The 19552-nt window shown below is 48.9% G+C and overlaps 3 protein-coding genes across 3 annotated transcripts in view; all 3 read right to left on the reverse strand.

Moving 5' to 3' along the window:
• Positions 1–19552, reverse strand: part of LOC309533158 (cytochrome P450 2J2-like) — a 283269-nt gene that overhangs the window by 126947 nt on the left and 136770 nt on the right. The window lies entirely within an intron of this gene.
• LOC309533176 (cytochrome P450 2J5-like) overlaps positions 1–19552 on the reverse strand; it is a 317301-nt gene that overhangs the window by 124069 nt on the left and 173680 nt on the right. The window contains exon 6 of the mRNA XM_082224389.1: positions 7308–7449. Coding sequence (XP_082080515.1) covers positions 7308–7449 — 142 coding nt within the window. The remainder of the gene's footprint in view (positions 1–7307; positions 7450–19552) is intronic.
• Positions 15845–18803, reverse strand: LOC309533127 (tigger transposable element-derived protein 1-like). Its single transcript, XM_082224289.1, has 2 exons — positions 18574–18803; positions 15845–17959 (listed from the first exon to the last, which is right to left on the reverse strand). The coding sequence occupies exon 2, from the start codon at positions 17686–17688 to the stop codon at positions 15988–15990; it is 1701 nt and encodes a 566-aa protein (XP_082080415.1). The 5' UTR covers positions 17689–17959; positions 18574–18803; the 3' UTR covers positions 15845–15987.

Raw genomic sequence — 19552 nt, forward strand, 5'->3', positions numbered from 1 at the left:
TTGAGAGCCTTCCCTCCGCCTCTAGCTCCGATGTCAGTTCCCTGACAGCCACCTCCCCCCCCGGACCCCCTCCACCCCCGGCCCGACCTGTTGACCCAACTTCGACCCTTTCTTCGGCCGACGATGCGGGGAACCCCCGGAAGGAGCTGTCGCCATCCTCCGAGGATTCAAAACCCGCTTCCCACCCTCTCTGATCCCTTCCCGCGGGGTGGGCCTCCCAGTCTGATTCTTCTTCCTCCGAAGCCTCTTCTCCCTCCCCTTCGGAGACAGAAAACCCCACAAAATCCTCTTCATCGTCTGTGGTTCCAAATTGCTCCTCCCAGAATCTCACTAGTGGTTTGGGTTTGTCCGGGAACAGGCAGTGGAATTCCTCCACCAGATACCCGTCAGTGATTGCCTCCGCGGGAACCCACGTGTTTTGCGACCCGGGTTCTCCCTCCCAAGCCACCAAGTACTCCACCTGGCATCCTCGCCACCTTGAATCAAGTATTTCCGTGGCCAAGTTGTGGTGCTCCCGCTCTTCTACCTGCGGGTGTCTGGTGACTTCTTCCTCTTGCTCCGGGAATCGCCTTCCTTCCCTGTACGGTGAGAGTAGGGAGCTATGGAACACCGGGTGTATCTTCATGCTGTCTGGCAATTTGAGCTTGAATGCCACGGGGTTCTCCTGCTGTGTTATCTCAAACGGTCCCAGCCCACTGGGTTGCAACGTCTTTTACCCCCCCCTTAAAAGGTAACCCTTGGGTTGACAACCACACCCGATCTCCCACCCATATGGTCTCCCCTTCCCTACGGTGCTTGTCTCCTGCCTCTTGTAAATTTCCTTGGCCCGCTCCAAGTTCATCTTAAGTTGCTGGTGCAGGGCTTCCATTTCTTCCACAAACTGCTCTGCTGCCGGTACACTCCAACCTTCCTCCCGACTCCCTGGGAAGGCCCTGGGGTGACACCCATAATTGGCCATGAACGGGCTCATTCCCGTTGACACATGTTCAGCTTTATTGTACGCAAATTCAGCCAGCGCTAGTTTTTCTACCCAATCGTTCTGCCTCTCGCTGACGTAGCAGCGTAGGTATTGCTGGAGAATACTGTTCGCTCTTTCTGCTTGCCCGTTGGTTTCCGGGTGTCTCGCCGTTGAGAAGCCCACTTCGACCTGCAGCAAGCTCACGAGCTTCCTCCAGAAACGGGAAGTAAATTGTTTCCCGCGGTAACAGGAAGATGTGATCTACAAACAACCTGGCTGTTTCCTCTGCCGTGACCGCATATGAGCAAGCTATAAAATGGCACATTTTTGTTAGTAGATCGACCACTACCATGACCGCTGTCTTCTCCCGGGACTTGGGCAAATCGGTCATAAAATCAATGGATACAACCTCCCAAGGTTTCCCCAGCGTGGGTAAGGGTTCCAGTAATCCGGCTGGGGCGGTCCGCTCCCCCTTTGCCCTTTGGCAGCGGTCACAACCACGTACATATTCCCATACATCCACCCTCACCCTGGGCCACCAGAACTGCCTGGTGACGAGCATCATGGTTTTGTGCTGTCCAAAGTGCCCCGCTGTGTGGTTGTCGTGGAGTTGTTTGAGTACTTTTCCCCTCAGGGTCTCCCCCAGTACATACAGCGCCCCCTTATAGTACAGCACCCCTTCCTTCTCCTCAAACCCTCCTCGGGTTTCTCTTCCGTCTCAGAGTTCCTGGATTTTAGTTTGTGCAAACACGTCGTTTCTAGTAAGTCCAGCCAGTTCTCGTTGCCCCACCAAGGTTCCCCCACACACCCATCGGCCCTCGGGGATCATGTGTCGTATCTCCGGTGGCCCCTCTCCTTCCAAGTACTCCGGTTTCCGGGAGAGAGCATCTGCTCTCACGTTTTCCTCTCCTGGCCTGTATCAGATTTCGAAGGAAAACTTGGAGAACTCCTGTGCCCATCGAATCTGTCTCTGGTTGAGCACTCGTGCGGTCCTCCAGTATTCCATGTTCTTGTGATCTGTACAAACTTGGATCTTGTGCTGCACCCCTATTAGTAGATGTCGCCATCGCCGAAACGCCGCATAGATCGTAAGCAGTTCGCGGTCATACACCATATAGCATTGCTCCAACTTGTTCAGCTTTCTTGAGAAGAAGGCACACGGTCTCCATTCCTGCTTGCTCCTCCCTGGCTGCAAAAGAACCGCCCCAATGGCTCTGTTGGACGCGTCGGTCTCTAGCCTCATGGGTTTCTCCAGATCCACGTGCAGGAGCTGCTCTTCCGATGCGAACGCCTTATTCAGTTTTTCAAAGGATTGTTGGGCCTCCTCTGTCCAGGCGAACTTCCTTTTGCTACTGAGACAGTCTGTGATGGGTGCTGTCAAGTGGGCGAAGTTCTTGATGAACTTCCTGTAGAAGTTGCTGAACCCTAGGAACCTCTGCACGTCCTTCCGGGTTTTGGGAGCCTTCCACTCCAGCACTGCCTGCACCTTGCTTGGGTCCATCGCTAAGCCTTTGTCTGACAACTTGTACCCCCAAAACTCGACTTCTCTGGTGTGAAACTGACATTTCTCCAGCTTGACCCACAACTGGTGCTTCTGCAGTCTCTTCAGCACTCCCCTGACGTCTCTGACATGTTGCTTCTCATTGTCTGAATAGATTAAGACGTCGTCCAAGAGGGCTACGCAGTTCTTGTACAGCAGGGACCCCAACACGTGGTGCATGAAAGCTTGAAAACAGGCGGAGCCTGACTGTAATCCAAATGGCATAACTAAGTACTCAAAGGCCCTCAGGGGGTGAACATTGTGGTCTTCCATTCGTCCCCCTCCCTCATCCTAATCAAATTGTAGGCTCCCCTGAGGTCCAGCTTGGTAAAAATCTTCCCCTGCATCACGCGTGTTAAAATGTCGTCAATCCTGGGCATTGGGAAGGTCACGGGTTCTGATACCAAATTTAACGCCCTAAAATCTACGACCAATCTGGGCTGGTTAGTCCCTTTTTTGTCCACAAAGAACACCGGACTGCCCTCCACCGCCTTTGATTCCCTTATGAACCCCCTCTTCAGGTTCTTGTCAATAAACTCCTGCAACTCCTTCATCTCCCTGTCCGACATGGCATACAGTTTACCCACCGGTAGCTGCACCCCAGGGAGCAAGTTGATTTGGCAGTCAAAGGGCCTATGTGGGGGTAGTCTATCTGCCTCCTTCTCGCTGAAGTCCTCCTGCACGTCAGCATATTGTGGTGGCACTTCCCCTTTCGGCTCCACAGCTATCCCAGCCACCCTGGCCACGGTCATCCTTTGGGTTTCTCCCCCTAGACAGTGTTCCAAGCAGTAAGCGGACCCAAAGGTGACCGTTCTCTGACGCCATGCCACCACTGGATCATGTTGTGCTAGCCAGCTCATCCCTAATATTATTGGGGGCCCTGCCAGTGAGGCTACGTGAAAGGCGATAGTCTCCGTGTGCCTGGAAACCCTCATTCTCATTGGTGGGGTCTGGTGCGTCACTTCCCCTCCCAGAAGCTCCCTGCCATCAATGGTGGTTACTTGCAAGGGGAAATCCAGGGGCAGCAGGTGGAGCTGGTGCATTAGTGCAAAGTCCTTGCTGAAGAAACTGCAGGAATTGCCTGAATCCAACAGCCCTTTCACCTTGACTGGGTGCCCATTTGGGAGTTCTAGCACCACTTCTATGGCTATAGCCGCCCTGGGGGGGGGGGTCTGGTTTGGGCACTTCTATTGGTTGCTGGCCTGGCTGCTGTGCCCGCTGAGTGGCAGCCAAGCTTTGGCATTTCCCTGCTCCTTTACCATCTCCTCCTCACCCCCTGGAGCTCCCACCGTACCTTGCCAGGCCTTTCTTTGCGGTCAGACCCAGGCAAAATGTCCTGGCCGCAGAGAAAACACTTCTTGGTGGTTTCCCCATCCTTTCCCTCTCTCTTGCGAGTTTGAAATCTCTCACTGGAGTTTGAAATCTCCCCTGCGCGCGCCCCATCTATTTCCATGGGCTCCGCCGGCGGGGAAGGATGCCTTGGTATTTCAGGAATGCGGTAGTCATGGTAACGTTGCTCTCTCCCTTCCCACTTCTCCTGGGCCCGCGCTTACTGCCTTACACCAATCGCAAGCACAGCCTTGGTCAGCTGATCCATCGACTGCGGGCGGGGGGTGCGGGAAAGCTCGTCCTTCACCGTTGGGGACAACCTCTCCTCGAACAGCATTTGTATAGGTTCCGAGTCCAAATCCCACCCGAGCCGGTGGACTAACATGGCAAAGCGTGACCAGTAGTCTCTAACTGACTGGTTCCCCTGTTTGCAACCCATCAGTTCCCGCCGAGTCACACTTTGCTGTACATCACTGGAATACATCGCATCCATTGCCTGGAAGAATTTCCTCAGGTCTTTCAAGGCGGCATTCTGTGTTGCCATTAGGTGCCTGATCCAATCTCTGGCCCCATCCTGCAGATGTCCAACAATATAGGCAACCCTCTCCCCATTGTCTGCAAAATCATTCTGTTGCAGTTCCAAAGCGTACTCTATTTCCGTTCGGAATGCACTGTAGTCCTGGGGTTTCCCTCCAAACTTGTGTACCAGTCCCGGTACCTTCCTTGCTACGGGGGTGGGTCTGACCTGAGCATCCTGAGACCGCCTTTCGTCCAGCCGCGCTGTCAGCAGAGCCACATGCTGTTCCAAATCTCGGTTCCTCTCCACCAGATTTTGGCCTCCAGCTGCTCCCTCGGTGGTGACAGCTTCTCCGGTTTTGCTCATGATGCTGCCTGCCTGTCGCTGTGCACGAGCGACGTCAGGGACTGACGGATTGCTGTAATAGTGTATGGGTTGCTCATGTGTAAGTTGCCGCCTCTCCAGGCTTTGTTGCCTTGCTAAACCTTTCAGTCTGGGCATCCATTCTCTTCGTGGCTGCCTCAGTCGCTAGCAGAATCCGTCAGTGGGCGTTTCTTAAATCTTTTCCAACATAAAAGTTGTTTGACACCCAGTCTCCTCCTACTCTCTCTGCGCAGAAGTCTTCTGCACAGGGTGGGCGTGGGTAGCGGAGGACACGTGCTCTCCCCGCTGGTGTCCGGTGAAGAGTCCTGGAACCCTCTCGCCGATTCCCCCATCAGCCCCTCTATATCCCTGGTGTTGCGCTGATTTGCTTCCCCATCTGCGGAGCTGCCTCTCTCCCTGCTGGTCCCTTCTCCAGCATCATTTGAGAGCCTTCCCTCTGCCTCTAGCTCCGATGTCAGTTCCCTGACAATATATATATATATTGGGGGGTGTATTCTTCACCTTGAAAAACTTCCTGAATAGGCAGGACCACAAGAGGAATTTCCCCCACCTCTTTTAAAATGAAAGCCACAATTGCCCCATGGAATGGCACTTGCCAGTGGTGAAACATGTCTGCAGATGGAGCTCCTGCTCTTGCCCTTCAGATTTTTGACTAGACAGGAAGTTCCTGTATGCCTGGCAGCATCTCTCAATATGCAACCTTCTGCTGCTCTTTGCTCTTGGGCTACAGGAGTGCAGCTGAATCACAGTTATACCTTGGGAATGAGAAAACCACGCAGCTTCAAATCCTTTGTACATTGCCTAGGGAACCCATAAAAAGGACATATTTAAAGTGCTGCATTTCATGAATCACAGCATTGGTGTAGGGCAGTTTCTTCTTATCTTGATAGCAGATTGAGTGAGCAGAACCTATGACATCTTCTATTTCCTTGTGCATTTTATCTGAAGAGAATGATGGAAACAGAAGGTTTATTGTGAATACTGCATTTTATTTCAGATGGACATTTAATTCCCTTGAACACATTCCATAAATCTCTGTGAATGAGTCCCAGTTTCTTGCATTTTCAGCTCACCTGGTCCTCCAAAGAGCTCAAGTCTGTGTACGTGGTTCTTCCCCACTCTAGATCCCAGGTGTGAATTCTTTGAAAGTGACGCTTATCTCAGATGTTTGTGATGGCTGGATTTGCTGAAGGGCTGGGATCAAAGGCTATCTGTAATGTGTGTGTGTGTGTGTGTGTGTGTTCTCCATCCCTGGCTCTCAATATTTCCTACTTAGTTTCATTAATCCTCATTTCCTCACCTGATCTTTGGCTAATGTTCTGCATGTAAAGGTAAAAGTAAAGGACCTCTGGATGGTTAAGTCCAGTCAAAGGAAGGAGATGAAGGAGCCAGTGTTTGTCCACAGATAGCTTTCTGGGTCATGTGTCCAGTAGCACCTTAGAGACCAACTAAGTTTGTTCTTGGTATGAGCTTTTGTGTGTATCTGAAGAAGTGTGCATGCACACAAAAGCTCATACCAAGAACAAACTTAGTTGGCCTATAAGGTGCTAATGGCCATATATATATAAATTGCAGCTGCATTGGCTCCCAGCGGAGTACAGGGTCAGATTTAAGGTGCTGGTTTTGACTTTTAAAGCCCTTCACCGCCTAGAACCCTTGTACCTACGGGACTGCCTCTCCTGGTATTCCCCACGGAGGACCTTAAGGTCCATATATAGCAACACCCTAGAGGTCCCGGGCCCTAAGGAAGTTAGATTAGCCTCAACCAGAGCCAGGGCCTTCACAACACTGGCTCCAGCCTGGTGGAATGCTCTGTTTCCTGAGACCAGGGCCCTGCGGGATCTGATCTCTTTCCGCAGGGCCTTTAAGACAGAGTTGTTCCATGTGGCCTTTGGCTCAGAATAAGTTTGATTCCTTCCCCCTCTTTCTTTTTCCTTTCTCCTCCTATGAAGAGATTGCTCCCTAATTGTTTTAATGTTGTATCTTAATCTTTTAAATTGTATTTTAATCAACTTGTTTTTATTATTGGTTGTTAGCCGCCCTGAGCCCGGTCTTAGCTGGGGAGTGTGGGATATAAATATATATATATTCTGGTGCAACTGAACACCATGATGAGTGCCAGAGTGCATGGAAACAGTGTTTACCTTCCCACTGCAGCAATACCTATTTATCTACTTGCACTGGCATGCTTTCAAACTGCTAGGTTGGCAGAAGCTGGGACAGAGCAACGGGAGCTCATCCTGTCACACAGATTTGAACTGCCAACCTTGTAATCAGCAAGCACAAGGGGCTCACTGCTTTAGACCACAGCGCCAGCCGTGTCCCTCATGTAATGGAGCACGGAGAGGCAGGAGACCCTTGGGGTCCTTTCCAACCCTAAAATTATAGGTTCCATAAAAGTGGTGGGGGAGAATGATCTTTCCAGACATGTAAGTCAAAAACTTTTAGCTTATTTCAATAACATTTGGCTTCCAAAACTTACATCATAAACTCACTTTTAACTCTATCCAATATGAAAGCTTTAAAGAATTATGCTCCACCCTAGTGATCAAGAGAATTCCTGGCTCTCCTTCTCTCACCTTGGATATCTGGATGACTTGCCAGGAGGAGAAGTGCCCATTTCAGAGAACCGGTGGTTGTCTCTGTCCCTGCTGCAAAGAGGTCAAAAATGCACTGGGCCAAGTTTTCTTCATCATAGGTGGACTCTGGGTCATTCTTGCTCTGGTGTTGAAAATGGGGAAAGTGACATGTAGAATCATAGAATCATAGAGTTGGAAGAGACCACAAGGGCCATCGAGTCCAACCCCCTGCCAAGCAGGAAACACCATCAGAGCACTCCTGACATATGGTTGTCAAGCCTCTGCTTAAAGACCTCCAAAGTAGGAGACTCCACCACACTCCTTGGCAGCAAATTCCACTGTCGAACAGCTCTTACTGTCAGGAAGTTCTTCCTAATGTTTAGGTGGAATCTTATTTCTTGTAGTTTGGATCCATTGCTCCGTGTCCGCTTCTCTGGAGCAGCAGAAAACAACCTTTCTCCCTCCTCTATGTGACATCCTTTTATATATTTGAACATGGCTATCATATCACCCCTTAACCTCCTCTTCTCCAGGCTAAACATGCCCAGCTCCCTTAGCCGTTCCTCATAAGGCATTGTTTCCAGGCCTTTGACCATTTTGGTTGCCCTCCTCTGGACACGTTCCAGTTTGTCAGTGTCCTTCTTGAATTGTGGTGCCCAGAACTGGACACAGTACTCCAGGTGTGGTCTGACCAGAGCAGAATACAGTGGCACTATTACTTCCCTTGATCTAGATGCTATACTCCTATTGATGCAGCCCAGAATTGCATTGGCTTTTTTAGCTGCCGCGTCACACTGTTGGCTCATGTCAAGTTTGTGGTCAACCAAGACTCCTAGATCCTTTTCACATGTACTGCTCTCAAGCCAGGTGTCACCCATCTTGTATTTGTGCCTCTCATTTTTTTTGCCCAAGTGCAATACTTTACATTTCTCCCTGTTAAAATTCATCTTGTTTGTTTTTGCCCAGTTCTCTAATCTGTCAAGGTCGTTTTGAAGTGTGATCCTGTCCTCTGGGGTGTTAGCCACCCCTCCCAGTTTGGTGTCATCTGCAAATTTGATCAGGATGCCCTTGAGTCCATCATCCAAGTCGTTGATAAAGATGTTGAATAAGACCGGGCCCAAGACAGAACCCTGTGGCACCCCACTAGTCACTCTTCTCCAGGATGAAGAGGAACCATTGATGAGCACCCTTTGGGTTCGGTCAGCCAGCCAGTTACAGATCCACTGAGTGGTACCATTGTCAAGACGGCATTTTACCAGCTTCTTTACAAGAATATCATGGGGCACCTTGTCAAATGCCTTGCTGAAATCAAGGTAGGCTACATCCACTGCATTCCCTTCATCTACCAGGCTTGTAATTCTGTCAAAAAACGAGATCAGGTTAGTCTGACATGACTTATTTTTCAGAAATCCATGCTGACTATTGGTGATCACAGCATTCCTTTCTAGGTGCTCACAGACTGTTTGCTTAATGAGCTGCTCCAGAATCTTCCCTGGTATTGATGTCAGACTGACTGGGCGGTAATTATTTGGGTCCTCTCTTTCCCCCTTTTTGAAAATAGGGACAACATTTGCCCTCCTCCAGTCTGCCGGGACTTCGCCTGTTCTCCAGGAATTCTCAAAGATGACTGCCAGTGGTTCTGAGATCACATCTGCCAGTTCTTTTAATACTCTTGGAAGCAGTTCATCTGGCCCTGGAGACTTGAATACATCTAAACTAGCCAAATATTCTTGTACTATCTCCTTAATTATTCTGGGCTGTGTTTCCTTTGCTGAATCATTTGCTCCAAATTCTTCAGGTCGGGCATTGTTTTCTTTATCGGAGAAGACTGAGGCAAAGAAGGCATTGAGGAGTTCAGCCCTTTCTGTGTCCCCTGTTTGCATTTCACCATCTTCTCCTCTGAGTGACCCCACTGTTTCTTTGTTCTTCCTTTTGCTACGAACATACCCATAAAAGCCTTTTTTGTTGCTTTTAACCTCTCTAGCAAGCCTGAGTTCATTCTGTGCTTTAGCTTTTCTGACTTTGTGTCTACACGTGCTGGCTATTTGTTTGAATTCCTCTTTGGTGGTTTCCCCCCTTTTCCATTTTTTGTACACATCCTTTTTTAATCTTAATTCAGTTAAAAGTTCTTTAGATAGCCACCCTGGCTTCTTTAGGCACCTTCCATGTTTCCGTCTCATTGGTATTGCCTGACGTTGTGCTTTTACTATCTCCCTCTTAACAAACTCCCAGCCATCATGAACTCCCTTTCCTTTTAGTATTGCTGTCCATGGGATCTCACCCAGCACTTCCCTAAGTTTTATGAAGTCGGCTTTCTTAAAGTCAAGAAATTGAGTCCTAGTATGCTTGGCTGCTCCTTTCCGCTGTATAGTAAACTTCAGAAGAGCATGATCACTCGCGCCTAATGATCTGACCTTCTTGTTCAGATTATTTGACCTTCTTGTTCAGATAGACCTTTCCAGAAGAATGTGTAGCCTCCTTTTTCTTCCTTCAGTTGAAGCACTGCAACATTGATGTTAATAATAATAATAATAATAAATTTTATTTATATCCCGCCCTCCCCAGCCGAAGCCGGGCTCAGGGCGGCTAACAACACTAAAATAGTGCAACATTATAAAAACATCATAAGAATTAATTAAAATCAGAATTGATGGCAACCATAAACTAAAGTATTGTGAAGATTGCCAAAGGAGGGAGTCAGGCTGTGCCCTAACCAAAGGCCTGGTGGAACAGCTCTGTCTTGCAGGCCCTGCGGAAAGATGTCAAGTCCTGCAGGGCCCTTGTCTCTTGTGACAGAGCGTTCCACCAGGTTGGAGCCGCAGCCGAAAAAGCCCTGGCTCTAGTTGAGGCCAGCCTAACCTCTCTGAGGCCTGGGACCTTCAAGATGTTTTTATTTGAGGACCGTAAGTTCCTCTGTGGGGCATACCAGGAGAGGCGGTCCCGTAGATACGAGGGTCCTAGACCGTATAGGGCTTTGAAGGTTAAAACCAGCACCTTAAACCTGATCCTGTACTCCACCGGGAGCCAGTGCAGCTGGTATAGCACCGGATGAATGTGATCTCGCAGCGAGGACCCCGTAAGGAGTCTCGCTGCGGCATTCTGCACCCGCTGGAGTTTCTGGGTCAGTCTCAAGGGCAGCCCCACGTAGAGCGAGTTACAATAATCCAGTCTGGAGGTGACCGTCGCGTGGATCACAGTGGCTAGGTCAGGGCGAGAGAGGTAAGGGGCCAACTGCTTAGCTTGGCGGAGATGAAAAAATGCCGCCTTTGTTATAGCTGTAATCTGCGCCTCCATAGAGAGGGAGGTATCGAAGATTACACCCAAACTCTTGACGGACGGTGCTGGCACTAATTGCACCCCCGCAAGAGATGGGAGTTGCCCCCTCAATCCCATATCGTCCCATCCCAGCCAGAGGACCTCTGTCTTCGAAGGATTTAACTTCAACCGGCTCCCACGTAACCATCCAGCCACAGCTTCCAAGCATCTGATCAGTGTGTCTGGGGCCGAGTCAGGATGGCCATCCATCAACAGATAGAGTTGGGTGTCATCAGCATACTGATGGCAGCCCAGCCCAAAACTCCGGACAAGCTGGGCGAGGGGGCGCATAAAGATGTTAAAAAGCATCGGGGAGAGAATCGCACCCTGAGGCACTCCACACACCAAGGAGTGGCGGGATGACAGTTCCCCCCCAAGCGCCACCCTCTGTCCCCGACCAGAGAGAAACGAGCGCAGCCATTGAAGGACTGTGCCCTGGATCCCCACGTCGGTGAGGCGGTGGTCCAGAAGTTCGTGATCGACCATTTCGAAAGCTGCTGACAGATCTAGAAGAATCAGCAGCCCCGACCCGCCTCGATCCAGCTGTCTACGAAGATCATCTGTTAGGGCGACCAGAGCCGTCTCGGTCCCATGACCAGCGCGGAAGCCGGACTGGAATGGATCCAGAGCCGATGTTTCATCCAGAAACCTACCAAGCTGTTCAGCAACCGCTCTCTCAATCACCTTACCCAGGAATGGAAGATTCGAAACTGGGCGGTAATTGGATAGATCTAAGGGATCTAATGATGTTTTCTTTAAGAGCGGACGCACCACTGCCTCCTTCAGTTCCCCTGGGAATGTCCCGGTGCCAAGGGACAAATTGATGATATCCCCCAGGGGGGCCCGCACCTCGTCTGGACATGCTCTAATCAGCCAAGACGGGCACGGGTCGAGAGGACAAGTGGTGGGCTTTCCAGCTCGGAGGAGTCTGTCCACATCGGCTGGGGATATCCGGTCAAAGTGGTCCAGTACTGGACCCGAGGACAGTCGAGGGGCCTCCAGTTCCTTTATTGTATCCAAATTGGCAGGGAGGTCATGGCGGAGCGACAGGACCTTCTCCGCAAAAAAGCTCGCAAATGCCTCACAGCTGTGTATCGAATTGTTATTTAAATTTGGCTGTCCTTCGAGGGACGTTAAAGACCGAATTATACTAAATAAAACGTCACATCTCTCTTGCAATGATGGCAGTTCAGTGTTCAGGATGCTCATTATCTGTGTTATATCTGTCCATATATTCTGTGTTCCAAAGTTCAATTGTCTTTTACCACCGCTGGGTGGTGACCCCACTGGGCGTGGTAATCCAGTCAGGGAAAAAGAGAGGCAGACTATGTGTAGGGTACCTTTTCTAGCCCCTCCCCCATTTTGGAGTGAGCAGAGTAGATCCTAAAAAGGGCTGCTCAGTCATGGATACAGCTGCCGAGCTACTCAACTGCCTTGTTCCTTGAGTCAGAATGACTGAAACGGTATCCACCGCCCATGTGCTGTTTCATGACTAAGGGCTTTGTAATGATGGCATGAGTTGTCATGGCAACCGGTAAATTCTTACCTGCTGCAGCTTTCATCCACCTTTAGAACTGTTGTAGCATACCACTTGTTATCACCCGCCTGTTCTACCGTTGATGACTTCTTGGGTCATTCTTTGTCTAGCTCCTCCCCTTTGACCTTACCGCCTTGGGTGACCCTGCTGGGAGTACGAGATTCCCAATGGCTTCACTCACAAGGGTCATAGGAATGTGCAAGCCCACTCATCACAAAAAAGTGATGATCCACCGAGCTAGGGCAGCAACAGCGGGGGGGGGGGAGGGGGTGGCAGCAGCTTCCCATTTCACCTTAGGCACTATAAGAGTATGGTAATAAGTGGGGGAAGGAATATAAAGTGCTGAAGGACAGAATGTAATGCATGTAAATGACATGTCACTTTCCCCATTTTCAACACCAGAGCAGGAATGACCCAGAGTCCACCTATGAGGAAGAAAACTTGGGCCAGTGCATTTTTGACCTCTTTGTAGGAGGGTCGGACACAACTACGTGTTCTCTGAAATGGGCACTTCTCCTCCTGGCAAGTCATCCAGATATCCAAGGTGAGAGAGGAGAGCCAGGGCTTCTCTTGACCACTAGGGTAGAGCATAGTTCTTTAAAGGTTTCATAAGGAAGCCTACAATAGTAGGGTTGGAAGGGACCCCAAGGGTCTTCTAATACAACCTCCTGCAATGCAGGAATCAACACATTCCCCCCTCCAGTTTGATACCATACCACAACCTGTACCTGTTTTCTTTTGCAAATCTGCTAGCAGTTTCTTTATGCAGCAAATGTACAAGAATGCCCCTGCTGTGAGATAAGTGACTGAGCCTCATTCCTGCCTCTCCGTGCTCCATTACATGAGGGGTGCGGGTGGCACTGTGGTCTAAAGCACTGAGCCTCTAAGGATTGCTGATTAGAAGGTTGGCATTTGAATCCATAAAACAGGAGAGCTCCTGTTGCTCTGTCCCAGCTTCTGCCAACGTAGTTGGAAAGCATGCCAGTGTAAGTAAACAGGTAGTGCTGCGGTGGGAAGGTAATCAGTATTTCTGTGTGCTCTGGCACTCATCATGGTGTCCAGTTGTGCCAGAAGTGGTTTAGTCATGCTGGCCACATGACCCGGAATGCTGTCTGTGGATAAACACCAGCTCCCTAGGCCTGAAAGCGAGATGAGCGAAGCACCCCATAGTCTCCTTTGATTGGACTTAACCGTCTAGGGGTCCTTTACCTTTACCTTTATATGAGTGATGCTAGCCAAAGATCAGATGAGGAAATGAGTATTAGTGAAACTAAGTAGGAAATATTGAGGGCTGGGGGTGGAGAATGAATATATGACAGCCTTTGATCCCAGCCCTTCAGCAAATCCAGCCAGCTCTGGTAACCAGAAACAACTGTGATGAGCTTCACTTTCAGCCTTTTCACACCTGGGATCTAGAGTGGGGAAGAACCATGTAAACAGATGAACTCTTTGGAGGACCAGGTGACCTAAAAATGCTAGAAACTGGGACTCATTCACAGAGATTTATGGAATATGTTCAAGGGAATTAAATGTCCATCTGAAGTAAAATGTAGTATTCACAATCAAACTTCTGTTTCCATCATTCTCTTCAGATAAAATGCACAAGGAAATAGAAGATGTCATAGGTTCTGCTCACTCAATCTGCTATCAAGACAAGAAGAAACTGCCCTACACTAATGCTGTGATTCATGAAATGCAGCGCTTTAAACCTGCCAGTTTTTTGGGGTTGCCTAGGCAATGTACAAAGGATTTCAAGCTGCGTGGTTTTCTCATTCCCAAGGTATAACAGTGTGATATAGCTGCACTCCTGTAGCCCAAGAGCAAAGAGCAGCAGAAGGTTTCATACTGAGAGATGCAGCCAGCCGTACAGGAAGTTCCTGTCTATTCAAAAATCTGAAGGGCAAGAGCAGGAGCTCCATCTGCAGACATGTTTCACCATTGGCAAGTGCCATTCCATGGGGCAATTGTGGCAGGGGAGGAGCCTGAAGTATCCAGAGGTCTCACCTGGGTTGTGAGCTTTCATTTTAAAAGAGGTGGGGGAAAGTCCCCTTGTGTTCCTGCCTGTACAGAAAGTTTTTACAGTGATGAATACAAAGCCACCCACCAAAATAATAATAATAATAATAATAATTCAGATCAGTCTCTGCAATGATTAGTCTTGGGATAGTGTGGGACAATAAAAAAAGCATTGATGTGAATGCATTCCAAATCACTTGTTTCTTATTTGCAGGGGACTATTATTGTTCCCGATCTGCGCTCTGTTCTTCTTGATCCAACACGATGGGAGACACCTGAGGAGTTCAACCCAAATCATTTTTTGGACAAGGATGGACAATTCGTGAACAGAGAAGAATATCTCCCATTTGGTGCAGGTAAACACAGAAGACCAAGCTATGTTGTGATCTGTACATGTGCTTACTGGTCTGCTTCCAGGAAATGACATCAGCAGCAGCACAGGAGGGAGTGGGCCAGAGCAGAAGGAGCATCTTTCTAGCTGGAGTGGCACTGCTAGTCAGCAGAATGGGGCAAAGCCGTGGCAAGTTAAGGGGATCTCTAGGTTGGTGGTTTGGGAACCACACATGCACATACACTTATGTGGTCTCCATCTGCACCTCCCTACATTTGCCACCCCTGCCCTGTCCCTGTGAGAGGCAGCACTGCCAGCACCAGGATAGTGCTGTTCCCTGTCACACATCACCACTGCAAGCCACCCAACTTCTTTTCAGGCAGCAATGCTAGTTCCTACCAAGGTGAAGTAAACCTGGCAGGAGAGTTTGCTCCATGTTCTTAACCCCTTTCTGCATTGCTGATTTGGGCAGTTGACCAAAGTTTTCCTTTCATTTTTTAAAATCAAGTTTTATTAAAAAGCTTTATACATAAGACACAATAAAATTCAGACTAATCTAAAAGGGAAAATAGAAAAAAAAGATTAGGAAAGAAAAAATAGAAAAGAAATAAAGGAAATTACAGAGTCCTCTATCAAAATTAAATCTTCACCCTTATTCTGCACACAGAAAAGTGAGCCCTCCCAGTTCTCACTGGGAGCTAGACCCTCTTACACTGGCTTCTAGCCCTGGGAGATGCTCTCTGCCCTGCCCCTCCCACAGGACTCTTCATCTTCAATCCATCCTCTTCCTGAATGTATCTTCCTTGATATGAGATTGGGAACTTCAAATTACAGAACAAAAAATAAGTATAGCAAGAAGAAAGAAAGGTTAGCACTGACCAGGCTAGACAATTGACAGCAGCCTTGATGTTTTCCCTATCCTAACTATGTCTATTTTGCCAAAGTGTTATGCAGAATGTTTATAGCTACAAAGCAATGTACATGGGAAAGTAAATTATTGCTCACTTACTGACTTCTTCTTGTCTCCTCTTCAGGGCTTCGCATATGTTTGGGAATGCAGATGGCAAAGATCGAAATATTCATCTTCCTGACCAGCCTGCTGAGGGCATTCAGTTTTCAGCTGCCAGAAGGAGTCAAAGAGCTCAATCAAGAGGCTATAATAGGGATTATAGCACATCCCCATCCGTATACAGTGGTGCCCCGCAAGACGAAATTAATTCGTTCCGCAATTTTGTCGTCTAGTGAATTTTTCGTCTTGCGAATCACGAAATCCCATAGGAATGCATTGAAAATCAATTAATGCGTTCCTATGTCAAAAAAAGTCCAAACAAAGCCAAATTTGGTACAACAACAGTTTATTAACTGCTCTTTAAAGTCACACATACTGTAAAGAGCAGTTCAAAAATTGAAGGGAAAATAAATTAACTTTATAAACATGACAGAAAAACATTTAAAAATCAACAAAGTGTACAGTACATTTTCTAAGACTCTGGGGGACCACTCGAAGAAGGCTCCTCTTCCACTCTTTGCTTCTTGGTCAAGAACCTGTCCATAGTCTGCTGCTTCATCCACCTTTTCAGCAGCTTCCTGAAAGGCGACATGACCCTCGTATCAAAAAAGTTCCCAACGTCATGTGCCACGTGCTTCTCAGGGTGGTGTTGCTCTGCAAAAGTCTGCACCTCCTTCCACTTCAGGCAAATGTCCCTCAGTTTTTTGGAGGACAGCCGTTCCTCAGTTGCTTCCTCCTCTTCCAGTAAGGCCTGCTCCTGCGCAGCCTCTGCCTGCAGTTCGACCAGCTCCACGGTGGTCAGCTCGTCGTCGTGCTCCTCCACCAGCTCGCAGACGTCCTCCTCCGTGACCTCCAGGCCCATGGTCCTCCCCAAGGCAACAATGTCCTGCACCACTGTTGACTTTGGTGCATCAGAGTCACTTGGTGCCACACAGTCCGGCCACAGGCTGCGCCAAGCACAATTCAAATTTCTCTGGCTGATCCCTTTCCAGGCCGTGGTGACCATCTTCAAGCAGGTGACGATGTCGAAGTGGTCCTTCCAGAATTCCCGCAGGGTGATGGTGGTGCAGTCAGTCACCTCGAAGCATCGCCTGAAAAGCTCCTTGGTGTAGAGTTTTTTGAAATTGGCGATGACCTGCTGATCCATCGGCTGGAGCAGTGGCGTGGTGTTAGGCGGCAGGAACATGATGTTGATGAAGCTGAACTCCTCCAACAAGTCCACCTCAAGGCCTTTAGGATGGGCAGGAGCATTGTCCATCAGAAGCAAAGCCTTCAGCGGCAGGTCGTTGTCCAGCAGGTACTGCTTGACAGCAGGGCCAAAAGCAAGATTGACCCAGTCCACAAACAGCACACGTGTGACCCAAGCCTTGCTGTTGGATCGCCACATGACACTCAGCCGCTCCTTGTCGATCTTGTGTCTCTTGAAGGCCCGTGGGTTCTCCGAGTGGTACACCAGCAGGGGCTTGATCTTCAGGTCGCCGCTTGCGTTGGCACAGAAGAGCAGGGTCAGACGGTCCTTCATGGGCTTGTGGCCAGGCAACTTGGACTCCTCCTGAGTGATGAAAGTCCTTTTGGGCATCCTCTTCCAAAACAGCCCGGTCTCGTCGTAGTTGAAGACCTGCTGTGGAACGTAGCCCTCCGTCTTCACAACCTCCAGGAACTCCGCTGCAAAGTCTTCAGCCGCAGGAACATCAGAACTGGCAGCCTCTCCATGCCTGACCACGCTGTGGATGCCAGATCTTGTCTTGAACCGTTCAAACCAACCTCTGCTAGCCTTGAAGACTTCTGGCTCGGCTGAGGTTCCTGGCTGTTCCCGGATGAGGTCAGCGTGCAAGGCCTTGGCCTTCTCACAAATGACGGCCTCAGACACTGTGTCCCCTGCACGCTGCTTCTCTTCTATCCAGATGAGCAGCAACTTCTCGACCTCCTCCAGAACAGCTGGGCGGTTCTTCATGATCCTGGTGACTCCCTTGGCTGCATCAGTCACCAGGATCTTCTCCCTCATCTTCAGGATGGTCCCAATGGTTGATGGATTCCTCCCATACTCCCTGGCGATGTCCGTCACACGCATTCCGCCGTTGTGCTTCCGGATGATCTCCTTCTTCATTTCCAGCGTCACCTTCTCCTCCTTCTTCTCACCGGCCACCGCAGCAGCAGTCTTCTTGGGTCCCATGGCAGCACAGCTCTTACCTTCGTAAACTCAGAAAAAGAAAAAAAATAAGTGATGTGCTTCAAATCCAAAAAATACAAAAGCACCCAGCCACCCACCACACAGAAGTTAAAACCCAGAACCAAGGCCTTGAATCCCAAGCACCCCAACCCAAAATCCAAAATCCAAAACCCCCCAAAAAAGTTTTAAAAGTTTAACTTACCAAATGGATGCAAGAGAAGTTCTGGAAAAGCTTCAACAATCAATCACCAAAGTCTTCAGAAACCTCAAATGGCTGCAAAATAAGTTTTGGAAAAGCTTCAAAAATCACCAATGTCTTCAAAAACCTCAACTGCTCCCACAGACACCCACCCACCCACAACACAGAAATTGCAAACCCCTCCCCAACTGCTCCCCCAGCCCCTCCCCAACTGCTGCAAACCCCTCCCCAACTGTTCCCCCACCCAGACAAAAAAAATTTTCAAAAAATAACAACATGGCCCAATGGTCCCAGATTCCTGCAGAAACCTCCCCAACTGTTCCCCCAGCCAGCCAGCACTCAGAAATTCAAACTCAGAAAAAAAAAAATTGAAAAAAAAACAACCTTGCCCAATGGTCACAGAAAATCATAAAAATTCCAAAAAAAACCCCACAAGCTCCCAGATTCCTGCAGAAACCTCTCCAACTGTTCCTCCAGCCAGCCAGCACTCAGAAATTCAAACTCAGAAAAATTTTCCAAAAAAAACAACCTGGCCCAATGGTCACAGAAAATCATAAAAATTCCCAAAAAAGGCCCACAAGCTCCCAGATTATCGCAACCCCCCCCCACAACACCAAGTCCTTGAATCCCAAACACCCCAACCCAAAATCCAACCCCCCCCCAAAAAAAGTTTTAAAAGTTTAACTTACCAAATGGATGCAAGAGAAGTTCTGGAAAAGTTTTGGAAAAGCTTCAAAAGTGAGCAAAGTCTGAGAAAAGGCTACCAAACCACGTGCTAACAGTTGCTCCTCGAAGTCAAGTCGCAACTGCAGCTGTTCAAGCTAAGCACCCTTGGTTTTAACGGTTTTTAGACAAAGGAAACAAAGTTGCGAGACGTTTTCGTCTTGCGAAGCAAGCCCATAGGGAAATTCGTCTTGCGAGGCATTCGTCTTGCGAGGTACCACTGTAAACTCTGTGCTGTTCCCTGCTGCAACATATAAGAAAATAGGAAAATATTAGTGGCTGCACCCCTGCTTCCTGCACTCAGTGACCCCTTGGCCACTCCTGACACATGAACCCCCTAGCATTTCCACTTCTCTTCCCATCTCATCCCATGCAGCTACTGAGGTCTCTTTTCACCTTCGCAGCTCCATTTCTGAAGCCACTTCTCTCTTATCTTCTGCAGCTCTGCTTTGCATCTGTTTTCCCCTTCACCCCATCTCCTCCTTTTCTTCAGGCCCTTTCATGCCCCTGCTTTCATCTTCATCCCTCTCCCAATGCCTCCTTACTCCCTCCTTTTTGACAACTTTCCTTTGCATCCCCATTCTTACTCTTGCTCCCTTTTCTCCTCCCCCTCCCCTTCCTTTTCTCAAATCTCTCTTACACACACATTCCCACACCTCCTCCTCTCTCCCTCTTCTGCAGCCCCCTTCTAACACCCCCCGTGCTATGTTATTGTATCTTGAAGATGAGTAGACTCCTCAGAGCAAGCCATCAGCTTCTCCAGTTGAAGATTGTTAAGTTTCTTTGATGGATACTGTACATGTGTGCTTGTTAATAAAATATCTCTTCTAAATCACTACATTGAACCCGGAACCTGGATTGCGGACCACGCAAGGTATCGGAGTGAAATAGGTTGTGTGGAGGCACTATGCAATATTTGAAGGCTTCACATCCTTTATCACAGTT

Source organism: Podarcis vaucheri (genome assembly GCF_965113315.1).
Source record: "Podarcis vaucheri genome assembly, chromosome: 5".
In the NCBI taxonomy this organism is placed as follows: Eukaryota; Metazoa; Chordata; class Lepidosauria; order Squamata; family Lacertidae; genus Podarcis; species Podarcis vaucheri.

Excerpts from the sequence above, each read along its gene's own strand:
- LOC309533127 (XM_082224289.1), bottom strand. The coding sequence starts at position 17,688 with ATGGGACCCAAGAAGACTGCTGCTGCGGTGGCCGGTGAGAAGAAGGAG.